The following is a 19,068-nucleotide window of genomic DNA, read 5'->3' on the forward strand; positions in this document are numbered from 1 at the left end:
ACTCAGCCGTTGCTGCAGACTCCCGCCCCCCCAGGTACCGCCCAGCCAGCTTCCCCTGTACCTGCTGACCTGGGGGTCCCCAGGCTGGGCTGGCGAGGTCCCCCAAGCCCCATCAGCCCCTGCTTGGCTCTGTGTGTGATTTAAGCTCCATCCCCCTTCCGAGGCCACCCCAAGCCCCAGCACGTCCCATCCGGGGAATTCTTTCCAGACTTGGCACTGCCAAGGGGGCTTGCCCGGCTGCTGGCGCCCTGGTGTGCGCTCACCCCTGCCGCCCCACCTCCTGAGCTTGGCTTGGCTGCAGGCTGGGGGGGCCCAGGGCGGGCGCGGGTCCTTCCCGGTGTCTGTTCCTCTCTTTCCCCATGCTGTGGCCAGCAGAGACCCAGCGTGGCAGGACTTGGCAGCCCCCGCTTGCAAAGGCTTAAGGAGCTCAGCGCTCACACCGGCCCAGGACGCGTGTTTCAGGGCCGCCTCTGACTGGTGGGAGGTGGGTGCCGGGGAGGCCGGGGAGGGGGCGGCCTCCCCCCCCCCCCCCCCGCACTGCCTCCTGGCCACCAGAGCGTCCTCCGAGCCCAGAGTACTGTTGCTTTAATTATTGTGATCATCGTTATTTTAGGTGCTGGGATCAAACCCATGGCCATTCTACCTCTGACCTACATCCCCAGCCGGTTTTATTTTTGATTTTGGGAACAGGAGCTCACTAAGTTGCTGAGCTCTAAGTTGCTAAGCTCTGAGGCCATCCTCCAACCTGCGATCCTCCTGTCTTAGCCTCCCAAGGACTGGGGTTACAGGCCTGCACCTCTGCGCCGGGCTTATCTTGCACTGTTTTTGAGATTGATCTGTGTTGATGCCTGCGGCTCTGGCCCATCTGTTTTGTTTTTTCTTTGGTATTGCGGATGGAACCCAGGGGCCTTCTACTTCCTGGGTTACACCCCCAGATCTTTTTTTTAAATTTGGAGACAGGGTCTCGCTAAGTTGCTGAGAGCCTCACAAAGTTGCTGAGGCTGGCCTCGAACTTGCAATCCTCCTGTCTCGCCGTCCCAAGCACTGGGATTACAAGCGTGCGCCACTATCTACCCCCCAAGTGGTCCATCTGTTTAACTGCCACGTAACAGCCCACTGGGCGGATCCACTGCATCCGTGAATGGATGGGTGGACGTTCCTGCGGATGGACAGGGCGCAATCCAGCTTTGGGGGACTGTGCATGTTGCTGCAGTGAGCATGCGCATACACATCCCCTCGTCCATGTTTAGTGAGCATGCGCACACACATCTCGGTCCACGTTGCCGCAGTGAGCATGCGCACACTTCTCGGTCCACGTTGCCGCAGTGAGCATGCGCACACATCTCCTCTGTCCACTCTGGTGTGTTCCCACGGGGGATCTTGCTGGGTTCCACCTCATGAGAATGACCGGCTCACCTCCTGCGGGACTGTCAGGGCCACACCGCAGGGCGGTGGGTGCCGCCCCTCCCTCTGCCCACAGACTAGCCAGGCTTGGTTTTGTCCCATTACATTTCTTCCAACCTGCTGGGCGTGAAATGACGTGTGTGTGCGCGCGCGTGTGTGTGTTTAATAGTTTAATTTTAGACAGGAGGATCATAGTTTGCAGCCAGCCTCAGCAACTTAGGCCCTTTGCAACTTGGTGAGACCCTGTTTAAAAATAAAAAATAGTGCTGGGGATGTACCTTGGAGGTAGAATGCCCCTGGGTTCCCTCCCCAGTACTGCAAAATAAATAAATAAATAAACAAACAAATAAATAAATAAATAAAATGCTGACATTGCAGAAAACTTTTAACAGGCTCATTTACAATGGCTATAAAGTTGAACTGCTGAGACTTGTTCATTGAAACATTTTGGCTTGCATCAATACTTTTTTTTTGTGTGTGTGTGTGTGGTGCTGGGGGCGGAACCCAGGGGCTTTCTACCTCTGGGCTATACTCCAGACCTATTTCATACTTGATTGGGAAACAGGGTCTCACTGAGTTGCTGAGAGCCTCACTAGGTAGCTGAGGCTGGTTTCAAACCTGTGCGAGCCTCCTGTCTCAGCCTCCCAAGCGCAGGGATGACAAGCGTGCGCCACCACGCCCGGCGCATTAATGCTTTATATCCTCACATTTATATTATATTAAAAATCCACACCAGCCGGGCATGGTGCCGCACGCTTGTCATCCCAGCGCTTGGGAGGCCGAGACGGGAGGATGGTGGTTCACAGCCAGCCTCAGCTACTTAGTGAGGCCCTCTGCAGCTCAGTGAGACCCTGTTTCAAAATAAAGGATAAAAAATAGGGCAGGGGGGGTTAGAGATAGAATGCCCCTGGGTTCCATCCCCAGACCTGCAAAATAAATAAGTAAAAATAAAAATGAAAAACAAAGTTAGCCTTAGCAATTTGGTGAGACCTCATTTCAAAATAAAATAGGGTTGGAGGTGTGGCTTGGAGGTAGAATGCCCTCGGATTCAATTGCCCATCTCCTCATACACAAAATGAATTTCTCATCATAATGCTGTGTGTGTGTGTGTGTGTGTGTGTGTGTGTGTACACGCATGTGTGCTGGGATGATGGAGCCCCGGGCCTCACAAATTCTCTACCACTGGGCTCCACTGCGGTCGTCCCGTGCCTCCTTAAGCAGGGTCCCAGCCGTCCGGCGCGTCAGTTGGGTATTTTCGGTGTAACTGCTAGAGGTCTGAAGGACGCACAGTGCTCCTCCCAACAAGCCAGATGGCCCGTTGCTTCCTGCGCAGACCAGGAGCCGCTCCCTGGAGACAGAGCTGTTGTGAGGTCCTGGGTAATTTCTTGCACCAGACCCTGGAAGGGGAGTTTGGGAAATCAGTTCTGTGGTCTTCTGCTAAATGTCTTATTACACCAAGTGCCGCCCAGCGTCAGGCCTGTAGGCCTGAGGTTTCTTTGCCCCTCCGGTAGAGGGCGCACACTTGTGAGGGTTGGTTGGTTGACTGGTTGGCTTTTGTGGCGGTATTGGGGATTGAATCTAAGAGTGGTCTACCTCTGAACTACATCTCCAGCTTTTTTTTTTTTTTTTTTTGTGGTACCGAGGATTAAACCTAAGGACAATCTTCCTCTGAGCTACAGGGTCTCACTAGGTTGCTGAGGCTGTCCTCAAACTTGTGATCCTCCTGTCTTAGCCTCTCAAGTGCCGGGATTCCAGGTGTACACCACCACACCCAGCTATTCCAGGCTTTTTAAAGATTTTTTAAAATTTTTGAGACTGGGTCTGCTAGGCTGTCCAGGCTGGCTTTGAACTTGTGATGCCCCTGCCTTGGCCTCCAGAGTTGCTGGGTGACAGGTGAGCGCCACAGCGCTCGGCTGCGAGGGGCTTGTGCAGCTAGTTATGTCCTGAATGCTTTCCTGCTGGTCCCTTAGCAGGCGGTGTGCTCTCTGCCAGCTCCTTATAGAGACCTCTTTCCCCAACCCCTTCTTAGGTGGAGCCTGGGGCGCTGGAGGCGAGCTGGCCTCTGGGAGTGGCCGTGGGCGCTGGGGCAGAGCAGCTGCCAACACAATTCTTCCTGTGGTTTCAATTTGCATTCTGGGGCCCTTAGTGAGACTCGGCGTCTTCTCATGTGTGTATTGGGTGCTTAAAATTTTGCTCCTAGTGGGCGTGGAGGATCGCAGGTTCAAGGACACCCTCAGCTACTTAGTGAGGCCCTCAGCTACTTAGTGAGACCCTGTTTCAAAACAGGAATAAAAGGGGCTGAGGGTAGGTCGATTTTATGGTACTGGGGATGGAACCCAGGAGCATTCTACCTCTGAGCTACAACCCCAGCCCCATTTTATTTTTTATTTGGAAACAGGGTCTTGCTAACTTGCTGAGGCTGGCTTTGAGTCTGGAATCCCCCTGTCTCAGCCCCCCAAGTCCTGGGGTTACAGACTGGGCCCGGGTTCCTCTGTGTCCTAAAGTAGATGAGAATTTAATCTGTTCAGCCCACTCCTCCATCGGTATCCTCCAAACAGCATCTGGTCCCTGTAGACGCTCTGTTGCTACTTTTGTGAACTGAATGCCCTTTAGAAATACCTGCTCCTAGCCAGGGTGTGTGTGTGTGGGGGGTGCACGTTTGTAACCCCAGCTTTTGGGAGGCCGAGACTGGAGGATCATGGTTTTCGGACAGCCTCAGCTACTTAGTGAGGCCCTTTGCAACTTAGTAAGACTTGGTTTCAAAATAAAGAATTATAAAATAGGGCTGAGAGTGTAGCTTGGAGGTAGAATGCCCCTGGGTTCTATCCCCAGTACAGAAAGAAAGAAAGAAAGAAAGAAAGAAAGAAAGAAAGAAGGCGTGTTCCAAGGGGGGCGTGTCAGTCAGGGCAGAGCACTTGTCTGCTCTGCTCGAGGCCCTAGGTTTGATCCTGGCACAATACACACACACCCTGTCTCTCCCTCCCTCCCCCGCCCCGGGATGACTCTGCGGTGGAAACCGGGGCTCAGCCCGTCTTGGCCTGTCAGGCATCTTCTTCCCAGGCCCAGGCTCCTGGCTTCCCTTCCCGGCTGCTCTCAGCCCTTTCACCGCTGCAGTTTAGTGGGAAGGAAAGTTCTGGGCCCCTTCGGGGTCCTGGCAGGGCTGCCCTGGGCAGGGCACCCGGCTCAGTTAGAGGGGCGTGTGCGACCTTGTGTTTGTTTATTCCATTGGCCTCTCCGGACAGGTTCCGAGTGTGGGGGGCGTGGGCGGGGCCGAGCGGGTGTGGGCGGGGCCGAGCGGGTGTGGGCGGGGCCGAGCTGGCCCGACAGGTTCCCTTAGCAGCTCCCTGGAAGGAGGAGGAGGGCAGGGCCAGGGAGGCCGCCTCTGGCTTGAGGCTGCGCTGGGCAAGCCGGTGGCCCAGGCGAAGGCAAGCTTCGGCCCATCTGTAGCCGGTAAAGCCCCTCTGCGGCTCCACAGCCTTCAAACAAGCGCGGACGATCCAATTTGAATATGCAAACCTGCTGCCTTGATTCTTAACTCCGCCGCGCTATCTCCTTAAATACACCCAGTGACTTGTCAATTTCGGTGGTTGCAGCTTCTAGAAATTCCACTTAGTTCTCTTTCAGGCCGCGACTGCCCTTTTTATAGCTCCCTGCCCCAGCAGGGCGCCTCCGGCTCCTTTTTCACCGGTGGGAAGGGAGAAGGCCTGTCTCTCGATGGGACGTCTGTGTCTGAAGTCCCGGCTCTGTTTCTGCGGCCGTTCTGCAGCTGTTCTCCCTGATGGTGGCTGCTTCTAAGGGCTCCGGTTGTCTTTGACCGCAGGCCGCTTATTGTATTTGAAGTCTGTCATGGATGGTTATGAGCCAGGGTAAAAGGACTCCCCTCAGCCGGCACGGTGGCGCACACTTGTAATCCCAGCATTCGGGAGGCTGAGACAGGAGGATTGTGGTTCATGGTAGTGAGCCCCTTAGCAACTCAGTGAGACCCTGTTTCAAAAAAAAAAAAAAAAAAGGGGCTGGGGGTGTAGCTTGGAGGTGGAATGCCCCTGGCTTCAATCCCCAATAGCGCAAAAAAAAAAAAAAAAAAAATAGTATGGTGGGGGTGTGGCACACAGGTAGAATGCCCCTGGGTTTGAGCTCCAGTACAAAAACAAAACAAAAAAGAAAGGAAAAGAAAAAATGAAAGCATGCTTCCTACAAGCGTCAAGTACCGCAGGTGGAAGGAAGCCGGGGTGTTTCTCTGCCTCCTTCCCTTTTGATCTCGGCTTCCGGCTGGATAATTCTCCTTCACTGACTTGTCAGTTCTTTAAGAAGCCTTAAGCCAGGCGTGGGGGCGCACGCCTGTAATCCCGGTACTTGGGGGTTGAGACGGGAGGATCAGAGAGCGTCACAGGTTGGAGGACAGCCTCAGCATACAAAAGGAAACATAGAAAGGGCTGGGGTGTAGCTCGGAGTGGAATGCCCTTGGGTTGTGTCCCCATTACCACGCACACACATGGACACAAAGGCCTTAAAATAACATACATTTTAAAAATGGAGTTGCTTTAGTTGTCTGGCTGGGTCAGTCTGGAACAGAGGCTGGCCCGGGTCCTCAGTCCCGTCAGCTCCCTGAGCCGCCATGCTGGGGGCCGGGAGCTGGGCATTTCATACCGTGGTGATTGAAAGCGCGTTTCCTGGGTGGGCTGGGTCAAAGGCTTGAGACCCCTGCCCGGGAGCAGCCTGGGCAGTGCCTGTCTCCGCACGCTCTCTCCTCTCTGGATTAGGGTGGTTTTTGTGGCAATCCTGCAGCTGATGGTCGACGGCAGGCCTCTCCTGCTGCAGGCCCAGCCAGGTGGGGCCTGGACCTCTCCTGCCTCCTCGGTCAGCTCAGCAGTCGTGCTGGCTGACCGGTGGGGGTTCACGTCCCCGCCACCTCTCCTGACCCATTCTCAGATGAGCTCCTGACGGGGATCTCACCACTCACAGCCCAGCCAGGCCGCGTCAGGTGGCCCTGCCCGCACCAGCGCGTACCGGTACCCAGTCCTCTCCTTTTCCGCCACACATTAGAATAGGGTTTTCCATCCGGTGCCTTCTTTTGATGAGCGAGTAGAGAAATCAAAGCTGGGCCTGGTGGGTGGCACATGCTTATAATTCTAGTGCTTGGGAGGCTGAGACAGGAGGATCTCAGGTTGAGGCTAGCCTCTGCAACTTAATGAGACTTTCAGCAACCTAGCAAGATCCTGTGTCAACATAAGAAAATAAAATAGGGCTGGGGTGTACCTCAGAGGTAGAATGCCCTGGGTTCAGTCTCTAATACCTAAACAAACAAATATAAAATAAAATAAACAGAGCTGGTGGGGGTATAGTTCAGAGGTTGAATGTCCCTGGATTCAATCTCCAACACTGCCCCCCCACACAAGTCACATACCCTCTTTGAGTTTTGGATTATGAAAAATGATAGGTGGTTGGTCTTCTGGCCAAAATAAAAAGTGGGGCATGGTGGCTGATGCTTGTAATCCCAGTCCTTGGGAGGCTAAGACCAGAGGGTTGCAGGTTCAAGGCCAGCCTCAGCTAGCCTAGCGAGACAGCAACCTATTGAGAACCTGTTTCAAAATAAAAATAAGCCGGGCGTGGTGGCGCACGCTTGTAATCCCCACGCTTGGGAGGCTGAGACAGGAGGATGGCGCAGGTTCAAAGCCAGCCTCGGCTACTTAGTGAGGCTCTCGGCAACCTAGTGAGACCCTGTTTCCAAATAAAATATAAAATAGGTCTGGGAGTGTAGCCTGGAGGTAGAAAGCCTCTGTGTTCCACCTCCAGTATCACCAAAAAAAAAAAAAAAAAAAAGAAAAAAGAAAAAAAGAAAAAATAACTGGGCGTGGTGGCGCACGCTTGTAATCCTAGCATTCGGGAGGCTGAGACAGGAGGATCGTGGTTCATGGACAGCCTCAGCTACTTAGTGAGGCCCTTTGCAACTCAGTGAGACCCTATTTCTAAATAAAGAATAAAAATAGGGCTGGAGGTGTAGCTCAGAGGTAGAATGCCCTGGGTTCCATCCCCAATACTGCAAAATAAACAAATAAATGAACAAACAAACAAATAAATATATAAATAACTGGGCTGGGGTAGGTTGAGGTAGAATGCCCCTGAGCTCAATCTCGAGTATTAAAAAAGAAAAGAAGTAAAAAAGGTGGGTGGGGGCTGCAGGTGTGTAGCTCTGAGGTAGAAGAAGGCCCCTGGGTTCAGTCTCCAGTACCAAATGTAAACAAAGTAAAAAAAACAAGTTTATTTTTATGTACACATTTAAAAAGCTTGTAATAGTGAAAGCGATTCTAGAATTCGCTTTGCCTTGTCTTAGGTCAGAGCCTAGATGTGTGAAGGTTGCACTCCTCTCCTGTAGGGAGGGGAAGAAACCTGCCAGGATGTGGTTTCAGGGGAGGACGCGCCCAGCCTGGCCCCGGGGAGTGCGGGGTGTGGCGGTCCCGGGGGCAGTCCCCTCCAGGGACTGGGTTGTTGGGTCCTGCCCTGGCCATTGGAGGAAGAAGGCCCCTCAGGAGGAGGGGCCCTCGCTTGGCCAGTTGGCCGAAGGAGGATGCAGGTGTGGACTGTTAGCCACCAGTACTCACAAAAGCTGGGCTCAGGGCGTGGGTCAAGCCCAAGAGCCTCGGGTCACCCCCTGTCGTGGTCACCTGCCCACCTCGCAGGGAGACCCGCCTGCTCCTGGGGCTCCTTGTTCTACTGAGCTTAGTCCAGGATGCTACGATTTTTGAATTTTTGGTGCTGGGATGGAGCCCAGGGGCATTCTACCCTGGAGCTACACCCCCAGTCCTGTTTCATTCTTTATTTCAAAGCGGGGCCTCGCTGAGTAGCTGAGGCTGGCTTCAAGCCTCACGGCCCTCCTGTCTCAGCCTCCCAGGTACTGGGATTACAGGCGTGCGCCACCTCGCCCGGCGAGGGTGCTCTCATTGCTGCGGGGTTCTCCCAGCCCCGGGGTGCAGGAAGGGCGGGGGCAGGGCTGCAGGCTGGGGGCTCCAGGGAGGCCCTGAGCCCGGACAAGCCACCCCCCGCCTGCCCGCCACAGACTGCCTCTTCAGAGTGTGCCCCATGAACCGCTACTCGGCCCAGAAGCAGTACTGGAAGGCCAAGCAGACCAAGCCGGACAAGGAGAAGATCGCCGACGTGGTGCTGCTGCAGAAGCTGCAGGTGCGTGTGTGTGCACGCGCGTGTGCGCGCTTCCGTGTGCGCCCAGGCTTGAGGGCCTCGCTCACCAGAGCCGGAGCCCAGTGGCCAAGCTGACTGCTTTCTAAGACCCCATGGAAGAGCCGGGTGTGAACTGCAGTGAGCGAGGGGAGGTGGAGGCAGGCCGGGGTCAGGCCCAAGCACCTGTGCGCGGCTCCTCCACACTCCTCCTGTGTGGGCTGCATGTGCTGCGTTCCCGGTAGCCCCTCTGCAGGCCAGGAGTCCTGGGGTCCCCGGTGAGTGTTGGGGGGAGCGGCTTCTGAGCCCCCACCTCCCCCTGTGTCCAGCATGCGGCCCAGATGGAACAGAAGCAGAATGACACCGAGAACAAGAAGGTGCATGGGGACGTCGTCAAGTACGGCAGCGTGATCCAGGTGCGAGCTGCCCGCACCCCACCCAGCCGGAGGGCGGGCGGCCGGCAGCGAGTGTGCTGAGGCGCTGGCCTCTGGGAGCCTCGGTGCCTGTCTGGTGCTGTGTGTAGCTGGGCAGATATGACCGCGTGTCTGAGCACGGTGCTCATGCGCACGTCTGGAGCCATCTTCAAATCTTGGCTCTCCACTCTTTAAAAGTGTGACCTTAGCCGGGCGTGGCGGCGCACGCTTGTAATCCCCGTGCTTGGGAGGCCGAGACAGGAGGATCGGAGTTCGCGGCCAGCCTCAGCTACTTAGTGAGGACTCTGCAACTCAGTGAAACCATGTTTCAAAATAAAGAATAAAAAAATAGGGCAGAGGGTGTAGCTCGGAGGTAGAATGCCCCTGGGTTCCATCGCTGGTACTGCAAAACAAAAAACAAAAAAAACCCAAAATCAAACAACATGAAGGCTCGGCTGGGGCGTAGCTGGGAGGCAGAGCACCCCTGGGTTCAATTCCTAGTACTTAAAAAAAAGCATGAGGTTGGGCAGTTACTTCTCCCCCGGTGCTCGGCTTCCCCCTCTGTAAAAGCGGGCTCCGGGGGCTGCTGTGAGCCTGTGAGGTTTCTAGAATGGCCGCTCTCCTGGGGTCCCCGGCTGCCAGGGAGGCGCGCGGCGTCCGTGTCGTGGTGGCGTGTGTGGCCGCACGTCGGGGTGGTGTCCGTGGCCCCCGGCGCCCCCTCCCCCGGGGCTGGAGTCCGGCCGGCGCCCTCACGCCGTGCCGCCGCCTCTCCCGGCCCAGCTTCTGCACATGAAAAGTAACAAGTACCTGACGGTCAACAAGCGGCTGCCGGCCCTGCTGGAGAAGAACGCCATGCGGGTGACCCTGGACGCCACGGGCAACGAGGGCTCTTGGCTCTTCATCCAGCCCTTCTGGAAGCTGCGGAGCAACGGGGACAACGTGAGCGCGGCCTTCCTGGGGGGACTGAGGCGGGCAGGAGGAGGTGCCGCCCTCCCCACCCTCACCGGCTCTCCGCCCCCAAGGTGGTCGTGGGGGACAAGGTGATCCTGAACCCCGTCAACGCGGGCCAGCCCCTGCACGCCAGCAACTACGAGCTCAACGACAACGCGGGCTGTAAGGAGGTGAGGCCGGACCCCGCTCTGCTCCAGCCTGGGACGCGGCACCAGGGCGCGAGTCTCTTGGGGTGGGGCCTGGGGACCCTGGCCTGGGGCCGCGCCGGCTCCTCCCAGCCCTCCTGGGGCCGGGTCCTGGCCAGCCCTGCCCGCTGGGGGGTGTGCCTGCCTTCCCAGCATCTCCGCCTCCCCAGGTCAACTCAGTGAATTGCAACACCAGCTGGAAAATCAACCTGTTCATGCAGTTCCGGGACCACCTGGAGGAGGTGTTGAAGGGGGTAAGGACCCGCCTCCCCAGCCCGGCCCGGCTGTGCATGCCCCCGTGGCCCTTCCCTGGCCTCTGGCCACAAGCCCCTCTCAATCCTCTTTTTTTTATTTTTGTGGTACTGGGATGGAACCCAGGGGCTTTCTGCACCCCCAGCCCTATTTTTTATTTTGAAAGTGTCTCACTGAGTTGCAAAGGGCCTGACTAAGTAGTCGAGGCTGTCCTCGAACCGTGATCCTCCGGTCTCAGCCTCCCGAATGCTGGGATTACAAGCGTTCGCCACCACGCCCGGCTGCCCGTCCTCTTTCCCGGCAGGCCTTTGCCTTCTCTGTCCCTTGTGAAGGGAAGGGGCCTGTATCCTTGGGCACTGTCTCCTCCCTGCTCCTGCATACACACAGGCCAGCCCCTAAGTGCTCCTCTTCAAGGAGGAGGGCTGCCCCTGTCTGCTCTGCTCACATCTCCCTCTCCGCTGTGGGGCCTGGAGGGAGGGAGGGGTGCGTGGGGCTGGGCTCTGGGCCCCTGAGGGGGGGGGCACCGCATCCACCCTGAGCCGGGGCCCTGCTCCTGCAGGGAGACGTGGTCCGGCTGTTCCACGCCGAGCAGGAGAAGTTCCTGACCTGTGACGAGTACAAGGGCAAGCTGCAGGTGTTCCTGCGCACCACGCTGCGCCAGTCGGCCACCTCGGCCACCAGCTCCAATGCCCTCTGGGAGGTGGAGGTGAGTCTGCCCGGGGCGGGCCCCTGCCCAGCCCCGTCCCCTGAGCCCAGAACCCGAGGCCTCCTCTCTGCCTCCCCTGCACCCCCAGGTGGTCCACCATGACCCCTGCCGAGGAGGAGCCGGCCACTGGAACGGCCTGTATCGCTTCAAGCACCTGGCCACCGGCAATTACCTGGCTGCTGAGGTGAGCTGGCGGGGTGTGCGTCCCGGGAAGTGGGGGTGGGTTGCACCGTCCGCATGCAGACCCCCGGAACTTGTCTATCAAGTGTCCTGCACAAAGGCGTGGCCTCCAGTCAGGCTCTGGGGACGAGGCGGGGAGATGTTCCAGGCTGTCCGCCGCGGGGCCCTGGTGCATGTTGGCGTGTGTGTGCGTGTGCTCATGCACGGCTCTGTGGGGAGGGCCGGTGGAGAGCTCCAGGTGGGAGTGTCCTGGGCTTTGGGGCTGGACGCCCGTGGGAGGGTGGGGCTGCGGGCGCAGACCCAGGTCCCTCTGGGGGCCGTCCTGTTTTGGGGTGGAGCTGGTGGGTGTAGATCGGCGCCCAGCAGCTCTCCCCATCTGTGTCCAGGAGAACCCCAGCTACAAAGGGGACGTCGCGGATCCCAAGGCAGCGGTAAGGACCAGACCAGGGCTGCGGGCCGGGGGAGCGGGGCTCTGGTCGCCCTGGGGCTGATGGCGCAGAGGCAGAAGGGCGGCCTCTCAGGTGACTTGGAGTCCTCACCCCAGGGGGCCCAGGGCCGGCCTGGCCGCAGGAACGCCGGGGAGAAGATCAAGTACCGCCTGGTGGCCGTGCCCCACGGCAACGACATCGCCTCCCTGTTCGAGCTGGACCCCACCACGCTGCAGAAGACCGACTCCTTTGTGCCCCGGTAGGTGTGCGCATGCGCGGGAGGCCCGGCCTTCCCGACTCCGAGGCCCTCCGGCCCCCTCTGCCAGGACGCAGCTCTGAGATCTGGCCGCCATTGCTCGCCGTGGTTCACGGACGGCCTCTGCTACTTAGTGAGGCCCTTTGTAACTCAGTGAGACCCTGTTTCAAAATAAAGAATAAAAATAGGGCTGGGGGTGTAGCTCGGAGGTATAGAGGTAGAATGTCCCTGGGTTCCATCCACCGTACTGCAAAAAAAAAAAGAGAGAAAAAAAAAGAAAAACTGCGTCTCTCCAGTGTCCTGCCCGGCTGGGTGATCAGCCCCGCTGCAGGATCTGTCCAGGGCCCGGCAGCGCGGCTGGGAGGCCGGGCTCCAGCCTCCGGGGTCCTGTCAACTCTGAGATGACAGGACGTGACATCGAGGGGCCTCCCAGATCTGGGGCCAGGCCTTAGCTTTCTGGCCGTGTGGCCTCGTCTCCTCGTCTGTAACGTGGGAGTATCAAGTCTGTCTGTCCACACAGCTGCTGGCAGAGTCAGCCGAGCGGCTGTGTGGGCCAATGCTTGGGGCCGGCGCATTCTGAGACTCGTTTTTCTTTTCAGAAGGATGATGGACTTGTATTTCAAAACCAGAGCGACTTCAGTAGCTCTGTGAATCCAAGGCGTCTTGACATTAACTGGGACAAACCGTCCCAACAGTCTCCTTGTCCAAATGAGTTCTGGTCCCCGCTTACCGTAGGCTTTGCTCCGGGAGGGCGGGAGGCCGTGGCCGGCGTGGGGCCCTCAGTGGGCCCCTCTCTTCCTCGATGGCGACAGGGCCGCCCCGGGGGCGCCGGCATCCCTGCCGCGCTGCTGTCGGTGTGGTGTGAGGACCGGTGGCCCGGCTGGAGGGGACGTGAGCGGACCGCTCACCGCCACCCGTCCTCCGCGCTGCCCGCAGGAACTCGTACGTCCGGCTGCGGCACCTCTGCACCAACACGTGGATCCAGAGCTCCAACGTGCCCATCGACGTGGAGGAGGAGCGGCCCATCCGGCTCATGGTGTGCAGCGCGGGCGGCCGGGCGGGGCCGAGTGGTCCCCAGCGGCCCGCTGAGCCTTGTCCTTGCAGCTGGGCACCTGCCCCACCAAGGAGGACAAGGAGGCCTTCGCCATCGTGTCGGTGCCCGTGTCTGAGATCCGAGACCTGGACTTTGCCAACGACGCCAGCTCCATGCTGGCCAGCGCCGTGGGGAAGCTCAACGAGGGCTTCATCAGCCAGAATGACCGCAGGTGGGTCCCGGGCGCGTGCCGAGGGGCTCCGGTCCTCCCGGGAGCACAGACAAAGGACTCACAAATCGGGAGCCAGGCGGCCGGGGCCGGGGAGATGGGGCTTGGTCCCTGGGGAGCCCTGGCTGACCACACCCCCAGCGCCAACCCTGTGATGGGGCCATCGCTACCCCTGTGTGACCGACTGAGGCTCAGAGGGGTTAAGAGACTCGCCCAGAGCCACACAGCTGGCAGGTGACGGTCAGGATGCAAACGCGGACGGCACACCAAGTGCTGCCCGTGCGGCCGCTCTTTTCCAACTCGGAGGTTCTGAGGCTCGTTGTCTTGGGGCGTCTTGGAGTCTGGGTGGTGGGGTGGCTGTGGGGTACACTTTGAGAGCGGTTCCAGGTAGCGCTGGAGAGAGGCGATGGGTTTGTGCTCTGGGACGGTGGCTGGCCGCAGGTGGGCTCGGGTGACTGCCGAGGCTCAGCTCCGCACGCCTGTCACCCCTCCAGGTTCGTCATCCAGCTCCTGGAGGACCTGGTGTTTTTCGTCAGCGACGTCCCCAACAACGGGCAGAACGTCCTGGACATCATGGTCACCAAGCCCAACCGGGAGCGGCAGAAGCTCATGAGGGAACAGAATATTCTCAAGCAGGTCTGTGTGCATGGGTGTGGCGTGTGTGTGTGTGTGTGTGTGTGTGTGTGTGTGTGTGTCTTCCTGTCCCTGCTGAGGCTTCACCGCCTCCCTCTGCAAACAGTATCGGGCAGGGTGTTGCCCAGCCCAGGTAGAGCTCTTACCTAGCCTGGGGCTTGGGTGGCGGGGAGAAGGAACAGGATCTGAGACCTGAGTGTGTGCCGCGTGCTTCACCAGGTGCCCCCTGCGTGGACCCATCTGGTCCTCCTCTTCCCCGGAAGAGTATTGTTACTATTCTTATCCTGCTGGGTATGGTGGTGCGCGCTTGTAATTCTAGTACCTGAAGAGGCCGAGATAAGAGGTTGGAAGGTTTGAGGCCAGCCTCAGCACTTTACTATGAACCCCTTTTTTGAAGAGGAGACGGAAGCTCACAGGCTGGAGTAACTTGGCCCCAAGCACTCAGCTGGGAAGCAGCAGGGCTGGGATTTGAACTCACGATGTTGGATCCAGAGCTCAGGCTTTAAAGAAAAAAATTTTTTTTTCTAGTTGAGCGTGGTGGTGCAGGCTTGTAAGCCCTGTACTTGGGAGACTGAGACAGGAGGATCGCAGGTTCAAGGACAGCTTCAGCAAGTAGTGAGACTCATCAACCTAGTGAGACCCTGTTTCAAAATTTAAAAAAAAAAAAAAGGCCGGGGGGTGTAGCTCAGAGGTAGAATACCCAAGTTCAATCCCAAGCACCAAAATAAAAACAAATAAACCTCTCTAAACTTTTATGAGAATCTACTTATTTTTTGGAGTCAGGGATGGAACATAAGGGGCATTCTATCTCTGAACTACAACCACGGCCCTATTTTATTTTTAACTTTGAAGCAAGGTCTCACTAAGTTGTGGATGGCCTTATTAAGTAGCTGAGGCTGGCTGTGAATGAACCTGCGATCCTCCTGTCTCAGCCTCCCAAGTACTGGGATTCCAGCCCTATTTTATACTTTAATTGGAAACAGGGTCTCACTAAGTTGCTGAGAGCCTCACTAAGTAGCTGAGGCTGGCTTCGAACCTCTGTGATCCTCTTGTCCCAGCCTCCCAAGTGCGGGGATTACAAGCATGCGCCACCACGCCCAGTAGGCCCTGATGTTTAAAACGTGTGTACTTGCAACCTGGGCGTGGCGGCACATGCCTGTGATGACAGTACTTGGGAGGCTGAGTCAGGAGGGTTGCAGGTTCAAGGCCAGCCTCTGCTATTTAGCAAGGCCTTGGGTTCTAGCCCCAGAAGTACACACACACACACACACACACACACACACACACACACACACACACGTACTTGCGTTAATTTTCTTTTTGGCAAGGAGGGGCAGGCTGAGGCTGGTGTCGGGAGAGCTCGGGGGGGGGGGTCGTGGGGGCGGCATGGGAGTCACTTGGTTAGTAGCTTTGGGCGGGTCTGTTGGTCTCCGGGTTCCTGGGGTGAGCAGGGAGCAGTCAGGCATGGGAGAACCCCTCGCCCTCTGCCTCCCCAGATATTTGGCATCCTAAAGGCCCCTTTCCGGGACAAGGGGGGCGAGGGCCCCCTGGTGCGGCTGGAGGAGCTGTCGGACCAGAAGAACGCCCCCTACCAGCACATGTTCCGCCTCTGCTACCGCGTGCTGCGCCACTCCCAGGAGGACTACCGCAAGAACCAGGTGCGCCCGCCCCGCCCCGGCCCGGCGCCCGCCGCTCTCCTGCGCTCACCCTCAGCGGGCCTTTCCCAGGGGCACGAACCGTGTGCAGGCAAGCTTCAGCACCGGGTACAGTAGGGCGCCAGACTGGCTTCCTGGGCGTGCGACCTGGCAGTGATCACAAGGGCCTCCCCTGGGCCTCCAAGCCCTGCTGTTTAAAGTATGCTTTTATTGGCTGGGCGTGGTGGTGCACGCTTGTCATCCCCGCACTTGGGAGGCTGGGACAGGAGGATCGCACAGGTTCGAAGCCAGCCTCAGCTACTTAGTGAGGCTTTCAGCAACTTAGTGAGACTGTTTCCAAATAAAATATAAAATAGGTCTGGGAGTATAGCCCGGAGGTGGAAGGCCCCCGGGTTCCACCCCAGTACATATATATGTATATGTGCGTTTATTGGTGTGTTGTTGTGTCACGTGATAGTGATTTGTAGACACAGCGCACACAGCGCTTGGCGGCCCCCGGTCCGGAGCTCCGGCACTGAGGCTGGGATGTGCACACGCGTGCGCACCTCGATGGCATTCCCATGAACACGCCCCAGTCCCTCCCCTCCGCTTCCTCCCGGGCTCCACCGAGGCTCCTCCTCTATCCGGAGCCCCTCTGGTCTCCCTGAGACTCCCCGGCTCGTGAATATTAGAGGAAACACGTGAAATCACTTCCGTGACTGCTGGGCTCACTTAACACGATGCTCTCCAGGTCTTCCCATTTTCCTGCCAATGACGTAATTTGTCCTCCCGTACTGCTGAGTAGAACGCCGTTGTGTGTTCTCTAGAATTCTGTTAGCCATTCCACCTGTGGATGGACACCTGGGCCGGCCCCACAGTTTGGCCTGTGAACTGTGCTGCTCTGAACATGGTTGCATGTTTCACTGCAGTTCTCTGGTTTGGGCCCCTTTGGAAAGACACCAGGACTGGCGGAGCCGGATCGAATGGTGGGTCCAGTCCCAGTTTTCTGAGGAATCTCCACACTGATCTCCATAGCGGCCGAACTAGTTTGAACTCCCACCAAGCGTAGAAGAGTTCCAATTTTCCCACATCCTCACCAGCATTTATTGTTTTTTTTCTCTTTTTTGGTGGTACTGGTGTTCCTGGAAGCCCTTCTACCTCCGGGCTACACTCCCAGACCTATTTTTATACTTTTTTATTTGGAAACAGGGTCTCTTAAGCCAGCGGGGGTGGCTTTGAACCTGTGCGATCCTCCTGTCTCCGCCTCCCAAGCGCGGGGATGACACGCGCGCGCCACCACGCCCGGCTCATTTATTGTTTTGACTTCTTGAAGATGGCCACTCTGATTGGGGTTAGATGGAATCTCAGCGTAGCTTTGATTGGCAGCTCCCTGACGGCTAACGATGTTGAACATTTTCTCGTGTATCTATTGGCCATTTGTATCTCTACTTTTGTAAAGTGTTTCTGCAATTCAACTGCCCCTTTCTTGACTGGGTTATTATTTTTTTAGAAACCCTTAATCTCTGAGCAAAGGCTTTCTTCACTCTTTCACTTTGCACTGGGCCCCCCACGCTGTGTCGCTGCTCCTGGCCGCGGGGCAGGGCCCGCCCTGGAGGAGGCAGCCGCTGGGCACTGGCCAGGCCGGCGCCCCCTCCTGCCGGCGCCCTCACCCCGCCGCCTGCCCCCAGGAGCACATCGCCAAGCAGTTTGGGATCATGCAGTCGCAGATCGGCTACGACATCCTGGCGGAGGACACCATCACCGCCCTGCTGCACAACAACCGCAAGCTGCTGGAGAAGCACATCACCAAGACCGAGGTGGAGACCTTCGTCAGCCTCGTGCGCAAGAACCGCGAGCCCAGGTGCCGCTGCCCGGGGGCGGCTGGCTGGGTGCCGAGGGGCTCGCCGGGGGCGCGGCGCGGGCCTGCGAACTTAGTACTCGGGAGGCGGAGGCAGGAGGACCGCACGGGTTCGAAGCCAGCCTCAGCTACTTAGTTTCCAATAAAATAATATATATATATATATATATGTCTGGGAATATAGCCCGGAAGTAGAAAGCCTCTGGGTTCCACCCCCAGTACCACCAAATAAATAAATAAATAAATAAAAATAAAAGCTGGGTGTGGTGACGAATGATCCCAGCATTTGGGAGGCCAAGACAGGAGGATTGCGGTTCGCGGCCAGCCTCAGCCAGATACCTAGTGAGGCCCTCTGCAACTCAGTGAGACCCTGCTTCAAAATAAAGAATAAAAAAACAGGGCTGGGGGTGTAGAATGCCCTTGGTACCGCAAAAACAAACAAACAAACAAACAACAAAAAAAGAAAAGGAAAAAGAAAAGAAAAGGGCTGGAGGAGTAGCACATTCAATCCTCAATCCTCCCGTGTTGATGGTAGTCTGCTGCCTCCTGCCCTTCTCTGCCCTCCCTACGTGGCCCAGGGTAGCAACGGCAGGCGGGCTCTGGTGCAGCAGGAGGCCCCAAACGCTTCTCAGATGCTCATCAGTGCTGGACTGAACCTAAACACCTTGAACTCCCCGGCTGGGGCCTCTCCTGACCTCTGGCCTCCCGCGGGCCGTCCCTCCCTGTCGGGCCTGGAGCTGCTGGCTCCTCCCGAGCCCCTCCCGGCCCTGCTTCCCACCCCAGGTTCCTGGACTACCTCTCTGACCTGTGCGTGTCCAACCGCATCGCCATCCCCGTCACCCAGGAGCTCATCTGCAAGTGTGTTCTGGACCCCAAGAACAGCGACATCCTCATCCAGACAGAGTGAGTGGCCGCGGCTCCCAGCGGCCTGCCGGGAGAGCTGGGGCTGTGCCCGCTCAGCCCCGCGTTGGTCTGCAGGCTCCGGCCCGTGAAGGAGATGGCCCAGTCCCACGAGTACCTGAGCATCGAGTACTCGGAGGAGGAGGTGTGGCTCACCTGGACGGACCGCAACAACGAGCGCCACGAGAAGAGCGTGCGGCAGCTGGCGCAGGAGGCGCGGGCCGGCAACGCCCACGACGAGAACGTGCTCAGCTACTACCGGTGCGCTGTCCGCGGGCGCACGCACTTTAAGCAGGGCGCCCCGTGCTCTGGTCCCGCCCGCTAGCACCAGGCACGCTCCCGAGCCCTTTACCCGAGCAGCCCTGGGGGGCATGCCCTACCCTCGCCCTGGCTGCTGTGACCCCGGGAACCTGCCCGAGGCCACGCAGCCCCGGTGGCAGGCGGTTCACACCAGCGGGCATGGCATCACCACGGGCCCAGGCCCGGCAAAGCTTCCCACGGTCTGAGTCGGTGGCCCTTCCCTGCCCCATCTCCACGCCCTCCTGTTAGGATCTGGCCCGGCTGGGCTAGAAAGTGCCCTCCCAAGCCGGGCGTGGTGGGCACGCTGGTAATCCCGGCATTCGGGAGGCTGAGACAGGAGGATCGCGGTTCGCAGACAGCCACAGCCGCTTAGTGAGGCCCTCTGCAACGCAGTGAGACCCTGTTTCAAAGTAAAGAATAAAAAATAGGGCTGGGGGTGTAGCTCGGAGGCAGAAGCCCCTGGGTTTCATCCCCAGTGACCCCCCCAAAAGGAACTTGCCCTCCTTATCCTGGAGGGAGAATTGCAGGCCCTGGGG

The 19,068-nt window shown here is 58.0% G+C and overlaps 1 protein-coding gene across 1 annotated transcript in view; it reads left to right on the forward strand.

The window, feature by feature from the left end:
• ITPR3 (inositol 1,4,5-trisphosphate receptor type 3) overlaps positions 1–19,068 on the forward strand; it is a gene marked incomplete at both ends in the record, with an annotated part of 55,394 nt that overhangs the window by 14,320 nt on the left and 22,006 nt on the right. Inside the window, 16 exons of the mRNA XM_080710404.1 lie at positions 8,459–8,580; positions 8,904–8,990; positions 9,768–9,926; positions 10,010–10,108; positions 10,294–10,377; positions 10,935–11,081; positions 11,170–11,265; positions 11,648–11,692; positions 11,806–11,948; positions 12,882–12,981; positions 13,050–13,210; positions 13,702–13,843; positions 15,337–15,498; positions 17,163–17,335; positions 18,116–18,235; positions 18,311–18,493. Coding sequence (XP_080566530.1) covers positions 8,459–8,580; positions 8,904–8,990; positions 9,768–9,926; positions 10,010–10,108; positions 10,294–10,377; positions 10,935–11,081; positions 11,170–11,265; positions 11,648–11,692; positions 11,806–11,948; positions 12,882–12,981; positions 13,050–13,210; positions 13,702–13,843; positions 15,337–15,498; positions 17,163–17,335; positions 18,116–18,235; positions 18,311–18,493 — 2,023 coding nt within the window. The remainder of the gene's footprint in view (positions 1–8,458; positions 8,581–8,903; positions 8,991–9,767; positions 9,927–10,009; positions 10,109–10,293; positions 10,378–10,934; positions 11,082–11,169; positions 11,266–11,647; positions 11,693–11,805; positions 11,949–12,881; positions 12,982–13,049; positions 13,211–13,701; positions 13,844–15,336; positions 15,499–17,162; positions 17,336–18,115; positions 18,236–18,310; positions 18,494–19,068) is intronic.

Source organism: Muscardinus avellanarius (genome assembly GCF_963383645.1).
Source record: "Muscardinus avellanarius genome assembly, chromosome: 14".
Taxonomy (NCBI): domain Eukaryota; kingdom Metazoa; phylum Chordata; class Mammalia; order Rodentia; family Gliridae; genus Muscardinus; species Muscardinus avellanarius.